The 19,180-nt window shown below is 50.1% G+C and overlaps 3 protein-coding genes across 10 annotated transcripts; 2 read left to right on the forward strand and 1 right to left on the reverse strand.

The window, feature by feature from the left end:
- The first annotated feature begins 39 nt into the window (after window positions 1–39).
- On the forward strand, window positions 40–6,905 carry ANKZF1 (ankyrin repeat and zinc finger peptidyl tRNA hydrolase 1). 3 transcript variants are annotated; one of them, XM_055290708.2, is made up of 14 exons: window positions 40–172; window positions 500–677; window positions 2,194–2,306; window positions 2,526–2,628; window positions 2,756–2,949; window positions 3,340–3,452; window positions 3,547–3,694; window positions 3,974–4,202; window positions 4,392–4,544; window positions 5,085–5,571; window positions 5,731–5,842; window positions 5,965–6,132; window positions 6,262–6,347; window positions 6,574–6,905. In XM_055290708.2, the coding sequence occupies exons 2-14, from the start codon at window positions 530–532 to the stop codon at window positions 6,695–6,697; spliced, it is 2,178 nt and encodes a 725-aa protein (XP_055146683.1). In that variant the 5' UTR covers window positions 40–172; window positions 500–529; the 3' UTR covers window positions 6,698–6,905. The 3 variants fall into 3 exon arrangements, with proteins under 3 accessions (XP_055146683.1, XP_063501215.1, XP_063501216.1); XM_063645145.1 differs by lacking the exon at window positions 4,392–4,544 and having other exon boundaries at window positions 53–172; XM_063645146.1 differs by lacking the exon at window positions 40–172 and having other exon boundaries at window positions 500–622.
- GLB1L (galactosidase beta 1 like) lies at window positions 6,854–15,234 on the reverse strand. Of its 3 annotated transcripts, none has more exons than XM_055290709.1 (17): window positions 15,019–15,234; window positions 13,321–13,450; window positions 12,966–13,132; window positions 12,586–12,736; window positions 12,345–12,405; window positions 10,430–10,524; window positions 10,159–10,333; window positions 10,014–10,072; window positions 9,799–9,920; window positions 9,649–9,689; window positions 9,330–9,448; window positions 8,943–9,017; window positions 8,733–8,822; window positions 8,488–8,601; window positions 8,064–8,195; window positions 7,752–7,967; window positions 6,854–7,587 (listed from the first exon to the last, which is right to left on the reverse strand). In XM_055290709.1, the coding sequence occupies exons 2-17, from the start codon at window positions 13,390–13,392 to the stop codon at window positions 7,312–7,314; spliced, it is 1,965 nt and encodes a 654-aa protein (XP_055146684.1). In that variant the 5' UTR covers window positions 13,393–13,450; window positions 15,019–15,234; the 3' UTR covers window positions 6,854–7,311. The 3 variants fall into 3 exon arrangements, with proteins under 3 accessions (XP_055146684.1, XP_055146685.1, XP_055146686.1); XM_055290710.1 differs by having other exon boundaries at window positions 13,321–13,462; XM_055290711.2 differs by lacking the exon at window positions 15,019–15,234 and having other exon boundaries at window positions 12,966–13,080; window positions 13,321–13,424.
- Window positions 15,235–15,245: 11 nt separating this feature from the next.
- STK16 (serine/threonine kinase 16) lies at window positions 15,246–18,695 on the forward strand. 4 transcript variants are annotated; one of them, XM_055290713.2, is made up of 8 exons: window positions 15,246–15,311; window positions 15,685–15,874; window positions 16,446–16,665; window positions 16,902–17,035; window positions 17,204–17,324; window positions 17,451–17,546; window positions 17,982–18,103; window positions 18,210–18,695. In XM_055290713.2, exons 2-8 carry the CDS (start codon window positions 15,789–15,791, stop codon window positions 18,346–18,348), a joined length of 918 nt encoding a protein of 305 aa, XP_055146688.1. In that variant the 5' UTR covers window positions 15,246–15,311; window positions 15,685–15,788; the 3' UTR covers window positions 18,349–18,695. The 4 variants fall into 4 exon arrangements, with proteins under 4 accessions (XP_055146688.1, XP_055146691.1, XP_055146689.1 ...); XM_055290714.1 differs by having other exon boundaries at window positions 15,267–15,585; XM_055290715.2 differs by having other exon boundaries at window positions 15,273–15,468.
- Window positions 18,696–19,180: the final 485 nt, after the last annotated feature.

The raw sequence follows: 19,180 nt of genomic DNA on the forward strand, positions 1-19,180 counted from the left end.
GCGGGTCTTGGACAGTCAGCGGCCCAATAGTGTGCTCTACGTGGGGCGGGGCTCAGGTGCGGACGCCGCCGGTTGTCCTCTTCGCTGCTCCGTAGTGACGGGGATTGTTGTGTTGCAGAAATCCGGCTATCGACCTGAGGACTTGCGTGCTGCTCAGCTCCCGGGACGTTTGGTGCGTCTTCTAAGGGCGTGGGCGAGTTTACGCGGGCCAGTCATTGCTGGTCGCATGGGTAACGAAGAAAGTTCGGCTAGGCAACCTCAGTGATTTTTAACTCTGTTGGACTCGATTTGGGAGCTGGATGCCCATTTCATTCTTTTGTGGGCCGAGACTGGGGGTTTGAGAAAGTGGACTGGGGTCAAGGTATTCATCTCACAGCTGGTAGCAGGATGAGAGACGAGAAGTCTTGCGGTAAAGGAGAAACCAAGTCAGGCAGGCAGGAGACGCAGCAGTAGGATCTCGTTTGCAGGAGCTCTGTTTCTTACACGCTTTCTACTCCAGGAGCTGCTGCTAAATAATTTCTGCCCAGCCATGTCGCCGGTTCCAGATGCAGCCCCGGCTCCTGCGTCGATCTCCCTGTTTGACCTCAGCGCGGATGCTCCGGTCCTTCAGGGCCTGAGCCTGGTGAGCCACGCGCCTGGGGAGGCTCTGGCCCGGGCTCCGCGTACTTCTTATTCAGGTATCCTGGAAGGTTTCGTGTGAAACGTGACAGGGCTCCTTAGAGCGTATTGCCCGTTCCGGGAACACATTCTTATTGGTATTCTCGAGCTTAGGAGGCCAATTGATTTATCTTTCTGCTTGATTAAATTCACTTAATCTCTGGGTAATGTCCAGCACAGCCCTTGTTTTCAAACAAGTCTTTTTACCATTGCATGTATCTCCTCACGTTAACACCATTCCCTTCAAAAACACTTTAAACTTTGTAGAGATAAAATTCACAGATATATTCCACATTTAACCAGGCGCCGCTCAAATTATTCCTTTTTGCTGAATATGAAACAATTTATTATTTGTTTTTGTATAGGTTTATTTTTTGAGAGTCTCGCTCTGTCGCCCAGACTGGAGTGCAGTGGCACGATCTCCACCCACTGCAATCTCCGCCTCCCGGGCTCAAGTGATTCTCCTGCTTCAGCCTCCCGAGTAGCTGGGACTACAGGCCCGCACCACCATGCCCGGCTAATTATTGTATTTTTAGTAGAGACGGGGTTTCACCATGTTGGCCAGGCTGGTCTCAAACTCCTGGCCTCAAGTGATCCGCCTGGGTCAGCCTCCCAAAGTGCTGAGATTACAGGCATGAGCCACCGTGTCGGGCCTGTTTTGTGTAACTTTAGTTTGGCTACATCTTTTCTTGCACCTCTCCTTAGACAAACTGTACACTAATTGGAAATGTAAACTTTAAAAAGCATTTGGGAAGTAGTTTTTGTACAGTGAAAAATAATTTTAAACTGAATAGAAATTATTTTCTTTAGGATTCGCCTAAACAATGTTTGGCTAATTTAAATTAGACAAGACTCAAACTCAGCCAGTGGGGAGGACTTGCAGACGCTGGATCTCGGGAGAGGGCTACATTTGAGAAGTTTAACCGACCCCAAGGCTTTTACCCTCATTGAGTTCTTTTCCAGAATGCCCAGGGCCAGTTTTTATTTACATTCATTTTATTTATTTTTATATATATTTTTTGAGACAGAGTCTCGCTCTGTTGCCCAGGCTGGAGTGCAGTGGTGTGATCTCAGCTCACTGCAAGCTCCGCCTCCCGGGTTCATGCCATTCTCCTGCCTCGGCCTCCCGAGTAGCTGGGACTACAGGCGCCCGCCACCATGCCCGGCTAATTTTTTGTATTTTTAGTAGAAACGGGGTTTCACCGTGTTAGCCAGGATGGTCTCGATCTCCTGACTTCGTGATCCATCTGCCCCGGCCTCCCAAAGTGCTGGGATTACAGGCGTGAGCCACTGCACCTAGCCAATTTTATTTTATTTACATTCATTTTACGTACATCTTTTCAGAAGCATGTTTATTGCATTAAGTGATTGCTGTACTGTTTATTTCATGACTATTAGAGTGTAAATTCCTTGAAGGCAGTATCATGCCATCTCTTTTGTATCCTCCTCTGCTTTGTATATCACACTCTGAATATAATTCTTGTCACTGTGGATTTGGGCTCGCTTTCTATGTCCAATTCCTCTTCCCTTGTTTAGGCTCAGGGGAGAGAGAAAGCCCAGAAAGAAAGCTACTCCAGGGTCCTATGGATATTTCAGAGAAGTTATTTTGTTCAACCTGTGACCAGACCTTCCAGAACCACCAAGAACAGGTAATAGGTCAGGTGCAGAGCTAGATGTTAGAAGCAAAAGTGTAATGGTGGGTGGGGAGAGGTAGACATTTGATTTGTCTTAATAAAGGTCCATGCTTTGACTGAGGCAGTTGGTGTTACCTGGTTGTACTTCCTAGAATTCTATAACTGGTCTTGGCCAGTACAAGGCCAGGCTGGGGCATATTTCCACCTTTATCTCACTTTTTGTCTTTGTACTAGAGGGAACATTATAAGCTTGACTGGCATCGGTTTAACCTAAAGCAACGTCTCAAGGACAAGCCTCTCCTGTCTGCCCTGGACTTTGAAAAGCAGAGCTCCACAGGTGATGAGTGGTAGGGGGACCTATGTAGGAGTAGGACATGGAGGTATAAGAAAGCACTAGTTTAGAGTTTGAGGAAAGAACAAAGATGGGGTACCAAACTTGTGTATCTCATGTTGTCTGTCTTCAGGAGATCTTTCCAGCATCTCGGGATCAGAAGACTCAGACTCAGCCAGTGAGGAGGACTTGCAGACACTGGATCGGGAGAGGGCTACATTTGAGAAGTTTAGCCGACCCCAAGGCTTTTACCCTCATCGAGTTCTTTTCCAGAATGCTCAGGGCCAGTTTCTTTATGCCTACCGCTGTGTCCTAGGCCCTCATCAGGCAAGTGACAATACAGGTGGTATGGCTAACCCCAGCCTTTTGTACACCCAGCCTAGATTTCCCTTAGCCTAGTGCATTTCTCCCTGCCTCTCTTCCTTCCTGTTGGGTGTGGGTATCACGCTTGACAACATAGTCTTGAATTGAAACTGGCCTGAATTGTGGAAGGGTTAAGTGTAATGGAATTAAGTTTGGAAACAAACCAATTTAGGTTTGAATTGTGATTCTACCACTTCATCTTGACTGCCTCACCAAGCCTCAAATTTCCTTGTTTGTCAAATGGAAACAAGCCTCAGGGTGGTAATATTAAATAATGTTTGTGAAAATCGGCCCTTAGTTTCTTGCTGTCAGTGAATACAACAGATATGTTTCTGATGTTTCTCTGTCATCAAGGATCCCCCAGAAGAGGCAGAACTGCTGCTACAGAACCTGCAAAGTAGAGGTCCCAGAGACTGCGTGGTGCTCATGGCTGCAGCTGGGCACTTTGCTGGTGCTATATTTCAAGGGTGAGAGGGTGCTGCATGGGGGTAAGGATGGAGTGGATCCTGTTAGCCAGGGAGCACCAGCTGGTCTCCAGTACTGAGTCTGTGCTGTCTACAGAAGAGGAGTGGTGACACACAAAACTTTTCACCGCTATACGGTGCGGGCCAAGCGGGGCACAGCCCAGGGGCTTCGGGATGCCCGAGGTGGGCCATCACGCTCTGCTGGAGCCAACCTGAGGCGCTACAATGAAGCCACACTATATAAGGTGAGTTAAGCCTTTTAGATCTGGTGGTACTGATCCATACTTTTTTTGCATCTCTGTTCAACTCACTGTTAAGTGGGAGGTTTTTGACTCATATCCTTCCAATTTTCATTATAGGTAGACAAAGGTAGATTAGGGATTCCCCAGGAGCCTTAGTCCTCTATTCTTTCTCCGTGTTATCCTCTACTTTCCACCCCTTGCACTTCTGTGGGCCATTTTTTTAGTTGGAGATTTATAAATAGCAAGTGAAGGTATGCAGGACTGAGTTACTCTCTTCTCTAGGATGTTCGTGACCTGCTGGCAGGGCCAACCTGGGCTAAGGCACTGGAGGAGGCTGGTACAATACTGTTGCGTGCTCCCCGCTCTGGCCGGTCTTTGTTCTTTGGAGGCAAGGGGGCACCCCTGCAAAGGGGGGATCCCCGACTTTGGGATATCCCCCTTGCCACCCGCAGACCCACCTTCCAAGAGCTACAGCGTGTGCTCCATAAGCTGACCACTTTGCATGTCTATGGTGAGCCTTTGCTCCAGATCCCAATTCCCTAGACCTTCCTGTTCTCTCCAACCTAAGCCTCCATTCTCATTGGTATATCCAGAGGATTTTCTAAGCCTTGGACTGCAGCCCAGCTACATCTGCATTGAGAGAAACCTGCGCTAGCTTCTCCTCAGCTAAAGTTGAGAAAGATCTTTTCTTTTATGGCAGAAGACCCTGGGGAAGCAGTCAGACTGCACTCACCTCAGACACACTGGAAAACAGTAAGAGAGGAGAGAAAGAAACCTACTGAGGAAGAAATAAGAAAGATCTGCAGTGATGAAAAGGAAGCACTTGGGCAGAATGAGGAATCTCCCAAACAGGGTTTGATTACTATCTGGCAACTGTCAGATCTGAGTTTCTGTCCTAAAAATGCACTGGCAAATTCCCTACTCTCATAACTGACCCATTTCCTTATTTAAACACACACCCACACAGTGTCTGTATCTTAGCAATTACTGAGACATGTTTAGTGACCTTTCCAAATCTATTATCTCTTTTGTTATGGACGTTTCCCCAGAGCTAAGAAAATCTTTGCGTGGAGCAGATGCGTGGATGTGTTGCATGGATCTCACATAGTTTATCTTTGATTGGATGCTGTGATTTGAGGCTGAGGGCTGCTTCCATGCTTTCCTCTATTGTGCAGCATCTTAAGGCTGCTCACAGGGAGAGTCCAGGGACTTGTTCTTGTCTGGGCTGAGAGCCTCATTTCTGCATGTGATATAATGGACTCAGCTCTTGATGTGCTACTTTATCTGGGTGACAAAATAAAAATAATTTCATTTCAGGCTTTCATTCTTATGCATCTGCTTCTACCCTCTGAGTACTCCCTAGATGGATTTCACATGTCAGGTTTTTCCCTAGGTTCAGGGTCGGAGGGAGATGATGGCTTTCAGGTAGAGTTGGAGCTAGTGGAGTTGACCATGGGGACTCTGGATCTTCGTGAGTCTGAAGTATTGCCCAAGCGGAGGAGGAGAAAAAGGAATAAGAAGGAGAAAAGCCGAGACCAGGAGGCTAGGGCACATCGGACTCTTCTCCAGCAACCTCAAGAAGAGGAGCCTTCCACACAGTCATCCCAGGCAGCTGCTGCCCCCTTGGGCCCTTTGCTGGATGAGGCCAAAGCCCCTGGTCAGCCAGAGCTCTGGAATGCACTGCTTGCTGCTTGCCGAGCTGGAGATGTTGGAGTGCTGAAGCTCCAGCTAGCTCCCAGCCCTGCAGACCCTAGAGTTCTGTCTCTGCTCAGTGCCCCCTTGGGCTCCGGTGGCTTTACTCTCCTGCATGCAGCAGCTGCAGCTGGAAGAGGCTCAGTGGTTCGTCTGCTGCTGGAAGCAGGTGCCAACCCCACTGTGCAGTGAGTAAAGGTCCTCATCAAGTCATTTTGGGAATAGAGAGGATAATTTAGAGGTTAAAGTTGGCATTAGCTACTTGACAATATTCCCTTGGTCTGGTTGGGTGATGTTGGGAAAGGCAGGAGGCAAGTTAAACCCATTTTTGGAGTTTTTGCACCTAGGGACTCTCGGGCCCGGCCACCTTATACTGTTGCAGCTGACAAATCAACACGTAATGAGTTCCGAAGGTTCATGGAGAAGAATCCAGATGCCTATGATTACAACAAGGCTCAGGTCAGCTGGAATAGGAAGGACAAGCAGAGTGGGAAGGCATCACAGATCCTGGCTAGATCCTTTCTACTTCTTGCAGTTTTACCAACGATAGCTTATAGGGTCTTATACTTGAAATCCTCCAGGTGCCAGGACCATTGACACCAGAAATGGAAGCACGGCAGGCTACACGGAAAAGGGAGCAGAAGGCAGCCCGGCGGCAACGGGAGGAACAGCAGCAGAGGCAGCAGGAGCAGGAGGAGCGTGAACGAGAAGAGCAGCGGCGATTTGCCGCCCTCAGTGATCGAGAGAAGGTGAGGCTGGATGTTCTCCACGGCAAGGCTTCCTAGAGGTCTAATCCCTTCCCCAGCGTGCAGCTGTCACCTCTTGGGTGGCCTCCTCACCACTGGGGCCTTGTCCTTAACATAATTTGTCTCCCTCAGAGAGCTCTGGCTGCAGAGCGCCGACTCACCGCCCAGTTGGGAGCCCCTACCCCTCCAATCCCTGACTCTGCAATCGTCAATACTCGGTATGGGGCGGGGGATGAGGGAGTGGGTGGACTGTAATGTTGCAGGGACCATTGGGGGCAAGTGAAATGAGTGCCTGCAGAGTATTCAGAAGAGTGGTTGAGGGGATTTGAGATATTCTGGCAGATGCCGCAGTGAAAACAGAAATGGCAGGAGGAGGGATAGGGAGAGTGTGGATTGGAAAGTTTGTGGGGTACCTGTCCAGCCATTTTTCTTCCTCTTGTTCAGACGCTGCTGGAGTTGTGGGGCATCTCTCCAAGGCCTCACTCCCTTTCACTACCTCGACTTCTCTTTCTGCTCCACACGTTGCCTCCAGGACCATCGCCGTCAGGCAGGGAAGCCCTCTTCCTGATCTCTTATAGCTCTATCTGGGGCCAACTCAGGAACCTGAGAGGGCACATTCACAGCAGCCCTAGGTTTTTTCTTCCCCATGAAACCAGAGATTATTTGGAAGATGGGGGTGAAGGACACTGTGGAACCAGGGCAAAGACAGGGCCACAGAGGTATGTGGAGGTGGTACTGTCTCTGCAATTTTAATCACAATAAAGTTTGGCAAGGAATGTGTACTTGTACTTACATTCAGAGGCATTGTGGCCTTTAGTTCCTTATGGTCACTGTGGCCAGCACCAAGGGATCCTGCCCACTCCATGTCCAAGGGTTACTTTTTTTTTTTTTTTTTTGAGATGGAGTCTCGCTGTCACTCAGGCTGGAGTGCAGTGGCATAATCTCCACTCACTGCAACCTCTGCCTCCTGGGCTCAAGCAATTCTCCTGCCTCAGCCTCCCAAGCAGCTGGGATTAGAGGTGCCCACCATCACGCCCGGCTAATTTTTGTATTTTTAGTGGAGATGGGGTTTCACCACGTTGGCCAGGCTGGTCTTGAACTCCTGACCTCAGGTGATCCACCCATCTCAGCCTCCCGAAGTGCTGGGATTACAGGCGTGAACCACCATGCCCGGCCTACCTTTCAGTGCCCACTTAATTCCATTGGTTCAGAGGCACTCAGTGTATCAGCTGAAAGGGAATTGATACGTGTCCTGTGCAAAGTACTAGTGCTATTGAGGATAGGCTTATCCAAAAATTGGACTTGGGGCTGGAGAGGTACATTTTCTAGTTCCAGCAATGTGATTTTGTTGAGGGCTCCCCTAGGAAACAGCAGGAATCTTGGCACGTAGAGGGTCTGTTGTGGCCCCCGCTTTGTCCAGTACCGGCCCAAGTTAAACCCATTGATCCAGACTTGGCCCTGGGGAATAGGGAGCAGGAAAGAGGGGAAAAGAAAGGGTCAGCCCTCCAGGGGTAGAATCATACCCTTTTGGGTTTCTAATCAGAGGATACTTTCTGCTCCCCTCCTTCTGTGATTTTTCTCTTTTACCTCCCCGCTACCCAAACCACCACCATTAGCAATACCTTGGTCCATCCAGGTAGATATAGAAATGTGTCCCCAACTGAGCCTAAAATTGGAAATGTTTTGGAGTAGAATGTGGGGCCAGAAGGAGCTTGAGGATATGGCCATTTTGGCAACTGGAGGGGAAACCACCACTTTACAAGGTTATCAATTTTCAGAGGGAACATCATCCACTGGGTAAGGATTGTTTGCCCCAGAACTGGTGGCACCAACAGGCCCTGTAGGGAAGGAAAATGAAGTCATCATTCACTAAGCTTTGAGGCTAAGTTATCCTTAGTCAAGCCCTGGGATATAACTAGGCAAAGCTAGCTCACCTTGAAGTCACTGCTGTTAGACCCAAAACTGAGCCTCCCCATGTTCTCCACCAAGATATCCAGTTTGGACCCCAGTTTCCCCGTCAAAAATAGTTTGTCTCTCATATTGCGCTCCAAAACACCTTGGAACACCTGCAGATAGGAGATAGGATAGGAGCAAGGCTCGGCATCTAGCTCTTAGCCACTGCATAGGAAACCACACATTAGGATACTTATTTGGAGGGCAGAGAGAATGTAGCCATCTATCACCCATCTATTCTAGAACTCTATCCTTAATCAAACTCTTCCTCATCCCAGCTTATCCCTGGAACCCTCTGCAAATGTGAACAGGCAGGTGGGAAAGTGTAAATGTGGGGAACTTAAGGCTAATGCTTCCTGGGGAAGGGAGGAGTTTGGGGCTCACAGCCTGGAATTAGGTTCTCACCCCATCCACAATCACATAGGCACGGTCATGGACTCCATTATTTGGCACCCAGAATGGTGTTGGCTCAGAAATGGTATGGGTCATATAGGTTCGGTACAACATGAAGCCACGGTCCTGGGTATGGAAGAATGAGTACTTCAGACAAACAGAAATAAAAGAGGACACTGTGGCTATAGCCAAGGAACTTTTGGCTGTAGCTGTTGAGGGAGGTTGTCATCTCCACCAGATGTGGGTTTATGCCTTACCTGCTCGACAGCCTCAAAGGTCATTGGCAAGATTGAATGAATGGGCCCACGGGGGCATAACAAGTCTAGGAAAGCCAGCAAATGCCCAACCTATTAGAATAAGGGAGAAGAATTAGAATATCAGGGAAGTTTCTGGATAGAGGACAAGAAAGAATAGGCTATTTAGAAAAAAAAGGTGTGGTATTAGAGAAAAGATGTGGAGGAACTTACCAGGTGCAGAGTCAAAGGTCCAAGCATCATCTTGGGGCTGGGGGGAGGTAAAGGTCCCAAAGGAACTTCCTGGAACTGAGCCCAGATTCTCTCAGGATCCATAGGAAAACCACAGAAAACAATACCTATTCCAAGACTCTAGGGCAGAGTTCCTAACCTGGGGCCCAGGGAAGGGCTTCAGGGATCATGGAGGCTCAGTAATTTTGCACACCTGTGTGTCTTCACACATAGTCCCATTTGGTTGAATGGGTAATGCTTCAGTGGGATGCTCAGAAGGCTCTGTGGCCCAGACAATAACCACCAATTTATGGGTTACCTTTACAATGTGGGCACTCCCTTCCTCCAAATTAATAAAAGCCTTTGGAGCTTAATGAAATGGTAGGGTACCTTGCTGATGACATCTCGAAGAGCAAAAAGCTTAGGTGTGGGGTCCCCTGCTTCAGATATAGGTGCATCATAGTCATAGCTGGTAGTAATCGGAAGGAAGTGTCCCTTCTTATCGGCACCTGAAGTTGAGCCAATTTAATTAATTCAACATGTATTTCAGATGACAGGCACTACTAAGCATGCTTCATGCAGAGAATTTTGCCATCAGAGGGGGCAGAGGTGGCCATATTCAGCTTCGAGACATCCTAATCCACCTGGCCCTTAGATTCTAATTCCTTGTTACCTCCCTGCTTCTATCCCAGGGACCATCTGGACTCACCATTCCAATATCCAAAGTTGGTACCTCCATGGAACATGTACCTGAAGTGAGAGAGGGTGGGGGAACAGGTAAAAGCTGACTCACTGAATCTTAACTTTCATCCCCAGCCCCCAGCTACAGATTCATATTGCCCTCAGTGTCTTTACTTACATGTTCACACTGGCTCCCAACTTGAGCATGTTCTCTAGTCCTTTGGTTACAGCTGACACAGACCGTATGGAGTGATTCTGGCCCCAGTAATCCAGCCAGCCTGTGTAGTACTCAGAGTTTACCTAGAGTGTGAAATGAAAGGAGCTGTGAGTGAGATGGAACTGAGCTGGACCCATTCCTATCCCTGATTCCCTGACTCCTCTCTGGCCCCTCACCAATGGCCCATGGGGTTCATACTTCCGAAGCAGGGTAAAGATTTTGGTCATGTTGTCAGCTGCAGAAAGGAGGCAAAAGAAAAAGATAAATATCGTGGAAGAGGTGTCCCTTCCCCAGACTCCACTCCCAGCCCTTGCTTGAGACCTGGGCCAAAATCCACAGTGGTATAGAGTCCCTGGAGGGAGCCACACTTGAGTCCTTCAGGCCCATCTGTGGTGAAGAGCAAGATCTTTTCTCCTAGTAGTGCACGGAAGAGCCCAGCCAAGTGCCTCATGTAGCTGAAGTCACAGGCTCTGTAGCTACCGTATTCATTCTCCACCTGCCAGAGGGGAGGGAAAGTGGAACCCAGCTATGGGATGGAGGTCAAGGACCCCTTGTACCTTCTTCCCCTGCTCCAGTCACTTCCCCCTTGTACCTGAATGCTAATGATGTTGCCCCCATTGTGGTAAAGCCATGGATATATCTTGGGCAGCAAGACCTTGAACCAGGAGTCCACTGCGGCAAGGAAGTCTAAACGAAGGAGCAGAGCTTCTGCGTTAGGGGCTACCATCACACTTGCTCACCACTAAATATGGGAAGCAATGACTCTTGTCAAGAAATTCCCAACCCTAAGCACCTTGTATATTTGCATGTCAATGAAATTTGAACATAGGAAAACCTAAAGTAGTGTTTCTTAAAAACAAATGTAGGCCGGGCGTGGTTGCTCACGCCTGTAATCCCAGCACTTTGGGAGGCCAAGGTGGGCGGATCACATCAGGAGTTCAAGACCAGCCTGACCAACATAGTGAAACCCCATCTCGGCTAAAAATACAAAAAAAAATTAGCCGGGTGTGGTGGGGGGCACCTGTAATCCTGGCTACTCAGAAGGCTGAGGCGGGAGAATCACTTGAACCCAGGAGGTGGAGGCTGCAGTGAGTGGAGATTGCACCACTGCACTCCAGCCTGGGTGACAGAGTGAGACTCCATCTCAAAAACAAAACAAAACAAAACAAAAAAAGTAAGATGCTTATGTGAATTTAATGGTATCTACATAAAATATAAATGTAAGAAACATGTTAAATACACAGCCTTGGCTGGGCATGGTGGCACGCACCTGTAGCCCCAGCCACTCAGGAGGCTGAGACAAGACAATTGCTTAAATCTGGGAGGCAGAGCTTGCAGTGAGCCGAGATCGCGCCACTGCACTCCAGCCTGGGCGACAGAGCGAGACTCTGTCTCAAAAATAAAAGTAAAAATGTTATGTGTGTGTGTGTGTGTGTGTGTGTGTATATATACGCACACACACACACACACACATATATATATGTATGTATAGAGACAGTGAGAGAGAGAACAGGAAGGCCTCACCAAGGTGACTTCTGCAGGAAGCTTGTGATGAAGGAACACCACATGCAAAGGCCTCAAAGCCCAAGGCCTGGTGGGTCTGAAGAACAGCAATGAGGCCACTGTGTCTACAGCAGAGTGCACATGGGGGAGAAGAGCAATAATGTCGAGGAGGTGACTGGGGCCAATTGTGTAGGACCTACCACTTTAAGGCATTTATGGTTCATATTCTGAATGAGATGAGAACCTACTAGAGAGGTTTAAGCAGAGAAATGACAAGATCTGAGATGTATCTTTAAACTTATATTTGAACAGGATCAACTGAGAACAGATTGTATGGGGGAGAGGGCAAACAAGGGAAACCAGTTAGGAAGCTATAAAATAAGCCAGCTGAGAGAGATGGTTTGGACCAGGGTGGGGGCAATGGGGGTGATAAAAAGCACTTAAATTTAACATTTGTCAAGATACAGCTGATAGGATTTTCTCTTTTTTGAGACAAAGTCTCTTCAATCTGTCACCCAGGCTGGAGTGTAGTTGCTCGATCTTGGCTCACTGCAACCTCTGACCCCAGGGCCCAAGTGATTCTCCTGCATCAGCCTCCCAAGTAGCTGGGATTACAGGCGCCCACCACCTCGCCTAGCCAATTTTTTGTATTTTTAGTAGAGATGGGATTTTGCCATGTTGGCCAGGTGGGTCTCAAACTCCTGACCTCAGGTCATCCACCCGCCTCAGCCTCTGAAAGTGCTGGGATTACAGGCATGAGCCACCGCTCCCAGCCTTTTTTTTTTTTTTTTTTAAATCAGTTTCTTCCACTATATTATAAGCTTTATGGCACAAAGATGGGGATCTGTCTGGTCCCCCAGTTTCTAGCATCCTGCTGGGCATGAAGGAAACACTTGGTAAATGAATGATGACCTCCAATTTGAGAATGGTCTCTTCTGCTTTTGGCACCCATGTGGCCCATTTTACTTACTTGCTTCTGTGTTAAATCTTTTGTCTCAACTCACCTGGATCTGAGGTTCTCAGATGAATTTCAGGTTTTCGAAGCAACCAGGATGGGAGACCCCCCTGAGACAAACATAAAGAGAACAAAGAAGCATGTAGGTTTTGTTTTGGGGTGTGGTGGGGAAGCTAGGAAGGGAAGGAATTGAATATAGTGCTCGAGATGGCCCTAGAGTGTGGGCAGATGGGAGTAGTCTAGGAGCTGCACAAGGATAACTGGTTCTATCCCTTCTCCAGCTAACTCACCATCTCCCACTCTGCACAGATGTAAGGTCCTGGTCTCAGTATGACCAACAGGTTCGCTAGAGCTGCCTCATTCAGAAAGGCAATGAGGTCCCGGCTGCCATTAAAGTTATAGACCCCAGGCTGTGGCTCGTGGTAGTTCCAGGGCACATAACTGAGAAAGGAAGAGGTTAATAGGGCCCAAGGTGGAGAGACGCCAGGGAGGCCTGACGGCTCAGGCCTTGCAGGGAATCTCCAGGAAGCGGTTGGAAGGAGGTCCTGGCCTGCCCTTTCCCACCCTTGGCCTAGGAGTCCTGGCAGTCTTCCTGTCCCGACCTCCTTTATAAGGGGGTGGTAGAAAGAGTAGATCCCATCCCTCCGCGGCTCTTGCAAGCACTTCTTACAACTGCACGGCGTTGAGGCCGCTCCATCGCATCTTCAAAAGCCGGTCGGCCCAAAGCACCCGCGGTACCCGAAAGTAGTGCAGGCTGCCAGACACATAGCGGAACGGGGCCCCGTCTAGGAGGAACCGGTCATGATCCCTATCCACTACGAACGACCGAGTGTCTGCCTACAAAGAGAAAGAGACGCTGCTCAGCAGATGCCTGGAGGGAGCGTCTAGGGTCAGCGCCTGCCAAGAGCGCAGGGGATGGAACTAGCCCTGCGGGTTGTTTGGTTGTTACTTTGGACTTTCTCTCATCCGCTGGATCTGATCCCGCGTCACCGCACCCGGCCGGCTGGTTCACCGTCTCATCTTACCCGGGGCAGCAGTAGCGTCAGGCTGAGCGGCAGCAGCAAGGAACGAAGGCAGGACGGCTTCTTGGGAGCCATGGCGCTTACAGCGCTCCTCTAGTCTGAGACGGCGGACAGACCGTCACGTGTCGGATTCCTGGGAGGGAACCTCAGCGAGCAAGAGGGCGGAAACCACCTCAAGTTGCCAGGCGTTTAGCCTGGACTTCCTCTCCAGCCTGCAGCCAACCCCTTACTCTAGTAGTTTGTAAAGTCCTCTACATCGTGTTAAAGTGCAGTTCACGAACCAGCTTCATCAACGTCACCTGGGAACTTGTTAGAAATGGATTATCTGGCTGGGCACGATGGCTCACGCCTGTAATCCCAACACTTTGGGAGGCCGAGGCGGGTGGATCACTTGAGGTCAGGAGTTCAAGACCAGCTTGGCCAACAGGGCGAAACCCTGTCTCTACTAAAAATACAAAAATTAGCCAAGCCTGGTGGCACGCGCCTGTATTCCCAGCTACTCCGAGGGTGGGGTGGGGGCTGAGGCAGGAGAATTGCTTGAACCCGGAAGGCGGAGGCTGCAGTGAACCGAGATCCTGCCACTGCACTCCAGCCTGGGCAACAGCGCGAGACTCCGTCTCAAACAAACAAACAAAAAAAGAAATACATAATCTCAGATCCTACCTCAGACCTATAGAATCAGAATTTGTACTTTAACGAGATTCCCAGGTGATCCTAGGCACCTTCAAAATTGAGAAGCATGGCTTTACTTGACTGGGCTCCCTTAGGACAGGGAGTGTCCTGTTCATCTCAAATTCTTAGCCTCTAGCACAGGGCCCGGTATATAGTAGGTTAAATCTGGATGAATGAATGTCAGAACCAAAAGGCTAAAACAGGTTCAGAACCAAGGAAAACCACTGGAAAATCTTCAGGGTGATCCGGGGTGTGGAAGGGAGGAACCAGGTCACAAGAAGGACCTCTTTCCTGGAGAGCCCTGTTTCAGCAAAACAGCCATTCCCTCCTGGCCATTGCACCTTCTTTGGAAGTGCACCCCTCTCCAGCTTACCCCTGCCTGCCTTGGCAACAGATGTTAAGGACAACTGCTTTGTGCCAAGGCTTGGAAATTTGTGAATTTCCGTTCCTTTTGCCTTTACAGTCTCAAGAATGGGATGTGAACATCAGGGTAATAATAATTACTGTTTATTGACACGTACTGAAGGCTATGTGTCAGATATTGTATTAAACACTGTATCTCATTTAATCTTCAACTCCATGAGGTAGATAATTATCATTTCCATTTTACAGAGGAGGAGAGGAAAGGACGGAAACATTAAGTAGCCTGTCCAAGGTCACACAACTACGTTAACAGAGCTGGCATTTGAACTAGTCAGTCTGGCCTCACAGTTAAGCTACTTAACCTTAGGTACTATTATACCTATTTTACAGCTACCAAAAGTAAGGATCCGAGAGGTTAAGTAACTTGCCCGAGGTTACACAGCTAGCATGCTATTAACACTCAGTTTAGAAACTGGAAGTCTGGTTCACAAGCCTGAGCTCTTAACCACTGAGACTAGGGGTAGTGGGATACAGGCCAGAGCCCAGAAGGTTGCACGGGATCAGGAGACCAGGCCACCAGACCCGCCCCTCCCTGGATCTCCCTCCAGGCTGCAGTGTAGTTGGCCGCTTTCTGCCCCAGAGCGCCAGAGGTATGAAGCCTCCTACCTCCAACATTGGGAGATGGAGGTCCTGGGTGCCTCGGGCCGAGCCCGGCTTTGCTCCCCTTTGGCGGAGGTGCCTGCGTCTTGACTGCACCGAAGGCCAAGTAGAGAACCCTCACCAGGGTCCTGGGACCCGTCCACCCCTAGACCTAGCTCGCCCCGGGCCTCTCAGCTCCGCGCCCCCACATCCTCCGGATGCCCAGTGGTTGCTAAGATACCGCGGGCCGTTACGCCGGCGCGGACGGATGATGTCAGCACTGCTTCCGGTCGGTGGCGCTTCGCTCTGGCCCGAGCCAGGTCAGTCGGGGAGTGCAGCTTGCCCATCCCGGGCTCTGGGCTCCTAGACCAGGGGTGGGCCCTGCCAGGAGTGGGCCTGAGCCTCGCACGTCCTCTGAAACTACGCTGTGCTCTGCCTTTGCGGCGCGACGGGCGTGGGAGCGGGGGCTGCCCAAAGGTGCGCTGGGGTTGGAGGAAGTGGCCCGGTAGCCGCTCTGTGTCCTGAGGCCGTAAGGCCCCGACCCCACCCTTGAAGCTGGCGACGGAGCAGGGCCCGTTTTCTCTACACAATAGTGTAGGTTCCAGAGACGTGGGCCTGAGCTCTGCGCATTGGTACTTCATGGGTCGTCTGGATTGTGCCGGACCTGTGACCCTGCCGTTGTTTCCTTTCCAGCATGATCCGCTGGGCCCCCAGCGCATCTCCTGGAAGAGGCCACTCACCCTGGACGAGCTCTTCGGTAGCCTCAGACCGTCCTTGAAGAGGATGACTGAGACATTATGGGCCACGCGCTGTGTGTCTGCTCTCGGGGAACTGTCACCATTGAGAATAAGCGCTACCTCTTCATCCAGAAACTGGGGGAGGGGTGAGTGTTTGGAAGTCAGTTAACTAGTCCTCAAGGTTATGGTCATTGAAGGACAGCGGTGTGCAGATGCTTGGGGCACAAGAGTTTTATCCCTGTCCGTGTCCTCTCTCACCTGACAGAGCCTAGCTGCACAGTATCAAGAAGGTGGATTCTGGAGCCAGGCCTGCTAAATCCACCTCGTGTGACCTTGATAAACCATGTTTTTTTCATCTGCTTAATGGAGATGATTATCATCCCTCACTGATGGAGTTGTGAGGATTAAATGAGATAATGTGTATCAAATGTCTCACCCAATGCCTGGTTCACAAGTACTTGATAAGTGTTGGCTATTATTTATTTAGCATCTGTCAAGTGCAGAGGTCTCTATTATGACCATAGGACCTCAAAGATTTCTATATCTCTGCTCCTGAGGAGCTCACAGTGTAATATTCTTCAGATTTCTCTTAGAGCCACATCTTGGGAAGGTTTCTGCTAAATAGGAAGGACACCCCACTCCCCACCAGGAAATTTCTCTAGGTCCAAGCCATGTGGGAGATGACCATGGCCCTTCATTGACCCCTTTGGCCCACAGCGGGTTCAGCTATGTGGACCTAGTGGAAGGGTTACATGATGGACACTTCTACGCCCTGAAGCGAATCCTGTGTCACGAGCAGCAGGACCGGGAGGAGGCCCAGCGAGAAGCCGACATGCATCGCCTCTTCAATCACCCCAACATCCTTCGCCTGGTGGCTTACTGTCTGCGGGAACGGGGTGCTAAGCATGAGGCCTGGCTGCTGCTACCGTTCTTCAAGGTCAGAAAGACTCCTGGTTATGGAGGGGGTTGCAACAGAGCCACCTACTCAAGGTCTGTGTGAGCAGTCCAGCATGTTAGGAAGCAGGGACCATGTCCTGGGTTTGGCCACTTCAGATTTTGAGTTCGAGGTGTGTATCATGAAAGGGCTGATAGGCTTTGGCATAGGGAAGGGATCAGGCCTAAGGAGCAGAGGCTCCAAAAACATCTTCAACTGTAGGGAAACTTGTGTTGCAGAGAGGTACGCTGTGGAATGAGATAGAAAGGCTGAAGGACAAAGGCAACTTCCTGACCGAGGATCAAATCCTTTGGCTGCTGCTGGGGATCTGCAGAGGCCTTGAGGCCATTCATGCCAAGGGTTATGCCCACAGGTCAGTGGGAGGACCCTGTGTGCTTGCTGGGGCCCAGAGGAAGAGCCTCACCAAGAGAAATGGGAGGTCTCTGTTCTCCCAAGAAACAGCCTGTGTGATTCTTTTGCTTGCTGGGATTCCAGCCTTCCTGTCCAGAGATGCTCATAGGTCACTTCTACTTCTCTACAGGGACTTGAAGCCCACCAATATATTGCTCGGAGATGAGGGGCAGCCAGTTTTAATGGACTTGGGTTCCATGAATCAAGCATGCATCCATGTGGAGGGCTCCCGCCAGGCTCTGACCCTGCAGGTAAAAGAGTCTCCAGGTTCCTTTTCTCACCTATTCCCCATTCCCACCCCTTCTGGTGCATGTCCCAGTTTGGTCACATGACCATGACCTGTGCCCCACTTTTGAGCTCTGGGATCACTGTTCCAGGACTGGGCAGCCCAGCGGTGCACCATCTCCTACCGAGCCCCAGAGCTCTTCTCTGTGCAGAGTCACTGTGTCATCGATGAGCGGACTGATGTCTGGGTGAGGAGCATGTGGATGGGTATCTGGGTAGGGAGGGCTGTGGCTCTATACCCACTGTGGAGTAGAGTAGGTCGTTGGTTTCTGTTACATGGGGCCCCAGGAACCACAATATGTCCCCATCCACTTCAACTTCCTTCCTGGGAAATGTCACTGATACTGTACCCAGTTGCACCGGATGTGGTATAATCCCTGCCCCTGAACAAGGTGAGTACAGCTCAGTGTCAGTACTGAGGGCACTGGCTAAGCAGGGGCTAAGCTAAGCAGGGGCTGTGGAGGTCTCCAGCTGACTGGCAGTTTCTCTGGGCCCTGGTGGTGCCATGTGGCTGAGGTCAGTGTATTCTTTTTAGCTTATGTAGTCTCCTTTTACCACAGAAGTAAAGGGAGAGATGTCACCTCCATTGGTCCCTTTCTAGGGACTAACCAAGTTATGCTCAGTCCCTAGGCTGTGTGCTATATGCCATGATGTTTGGGGAAGGCCCTTATGACATGGTGTTCCAAAAGGGTGACAGCGTGGCCCTTGCTGTGCAGAACCAACTCAGCATCCCACAGAGCCCCAGGTGAGTGAGCAATGAATGGGGTATCAAGTGTTTCAGACTCCCCGCTGGTATTAGCTGAGTTGACAGATAGGTGTCATCCAGTCACCCTGTGCTCCTCCCTCCGCAGGCATTCTTCAGCATTGCGGCAGCTCCTGAACTCGATGATGACCGTGGACCCGCATCAGCGTCCTCACATTCCTCTCCTCCTCAGTCAGCTGGAGGCGCTGCAGCCCCCAGCTCCTGGCCAGCATACTACCCAAATCTGAAAAAGCAGCATGTTGAGAAGATGGCCGCTTGTGCCTTGGAAAGAGGTTCCCATCGTCATTGGAATCTCCACCCATTCCATCCAGGACTTCTCTTACACTTGGGGGCAGCGGGGTCAGGACAATCATCTCAGTCCTGCATCTGCTCTTCTGCTTTCTTCTCTCCAAGAGCAAAACCTGGGCAAGGGGACTTACTGAGTGGGGGTGGGTGGGGGTTGGGAAAAGGGAAACTGGTGGGATATGGAACATGGCTCTGAGCAGGACTTTTGAGCTCACATAGTGTTCTGACTCCAAATCTGGGAGTAGGAGAATGTATAAACAAGAATAAAGTGGAAGCAGGTTGGTGTGGATCTTAGTCTCAGTGTTCCTGGAGTGAGAGAAGAGGTACAAGGGGCCCAAAGTCTGGTTGCCATTTCCAGGCGAACCGCCTGGGAAGAAGGAGGAATGGTGAAGAGTCAGCAATGGTGTGACTTCATTCCACAGGAGGTTGGTTAGCAGTGGACAGTTCTAGCTTGTCTTAGATCAAAACTTAAAGCTGCTTGGGCTCAAGCTGGCATCTGCCTGTGTCAAGAACTAGGGCCCCCTAAAAGCACTCGACTAGTTTTTTCCTTCCTTCACTCCTGGGGAGTAGCTTAGTCAAAGCTGCCCAGCCGGTTTGCTAGGCAAGGGCTTCTGGGTGGAGACACCTGAGGAAACTTTAAGACAGGTAGATTACAGGTCTCCCATCCTCAGCCTAGGGGCGAGGGGAGTGGAGGTGGCAGCGGCAGCTGTTTTGGCCTATGTCTCCCTGATTGTTCAAGCTCATACATGGTTAATGATTAATGAGGCAATGTGG

Source organism: Symphalangus syndactylus, chromosome 8 (genome assembly GCF_028878055.3).
Source record: "Symphalangus syndactylus isolate Jambi chromosome 8, NHGRI_mSymSyn1-v2.1_pri, whole genome shotgun sequence".
Taxonomy (NCBI): domain Eukaryota; kingdom Metazoa; phylum Chordata; class Mammalia; order Primates; family Hylobatidae; genus Symphalangus; species Symphalangus syndactylus.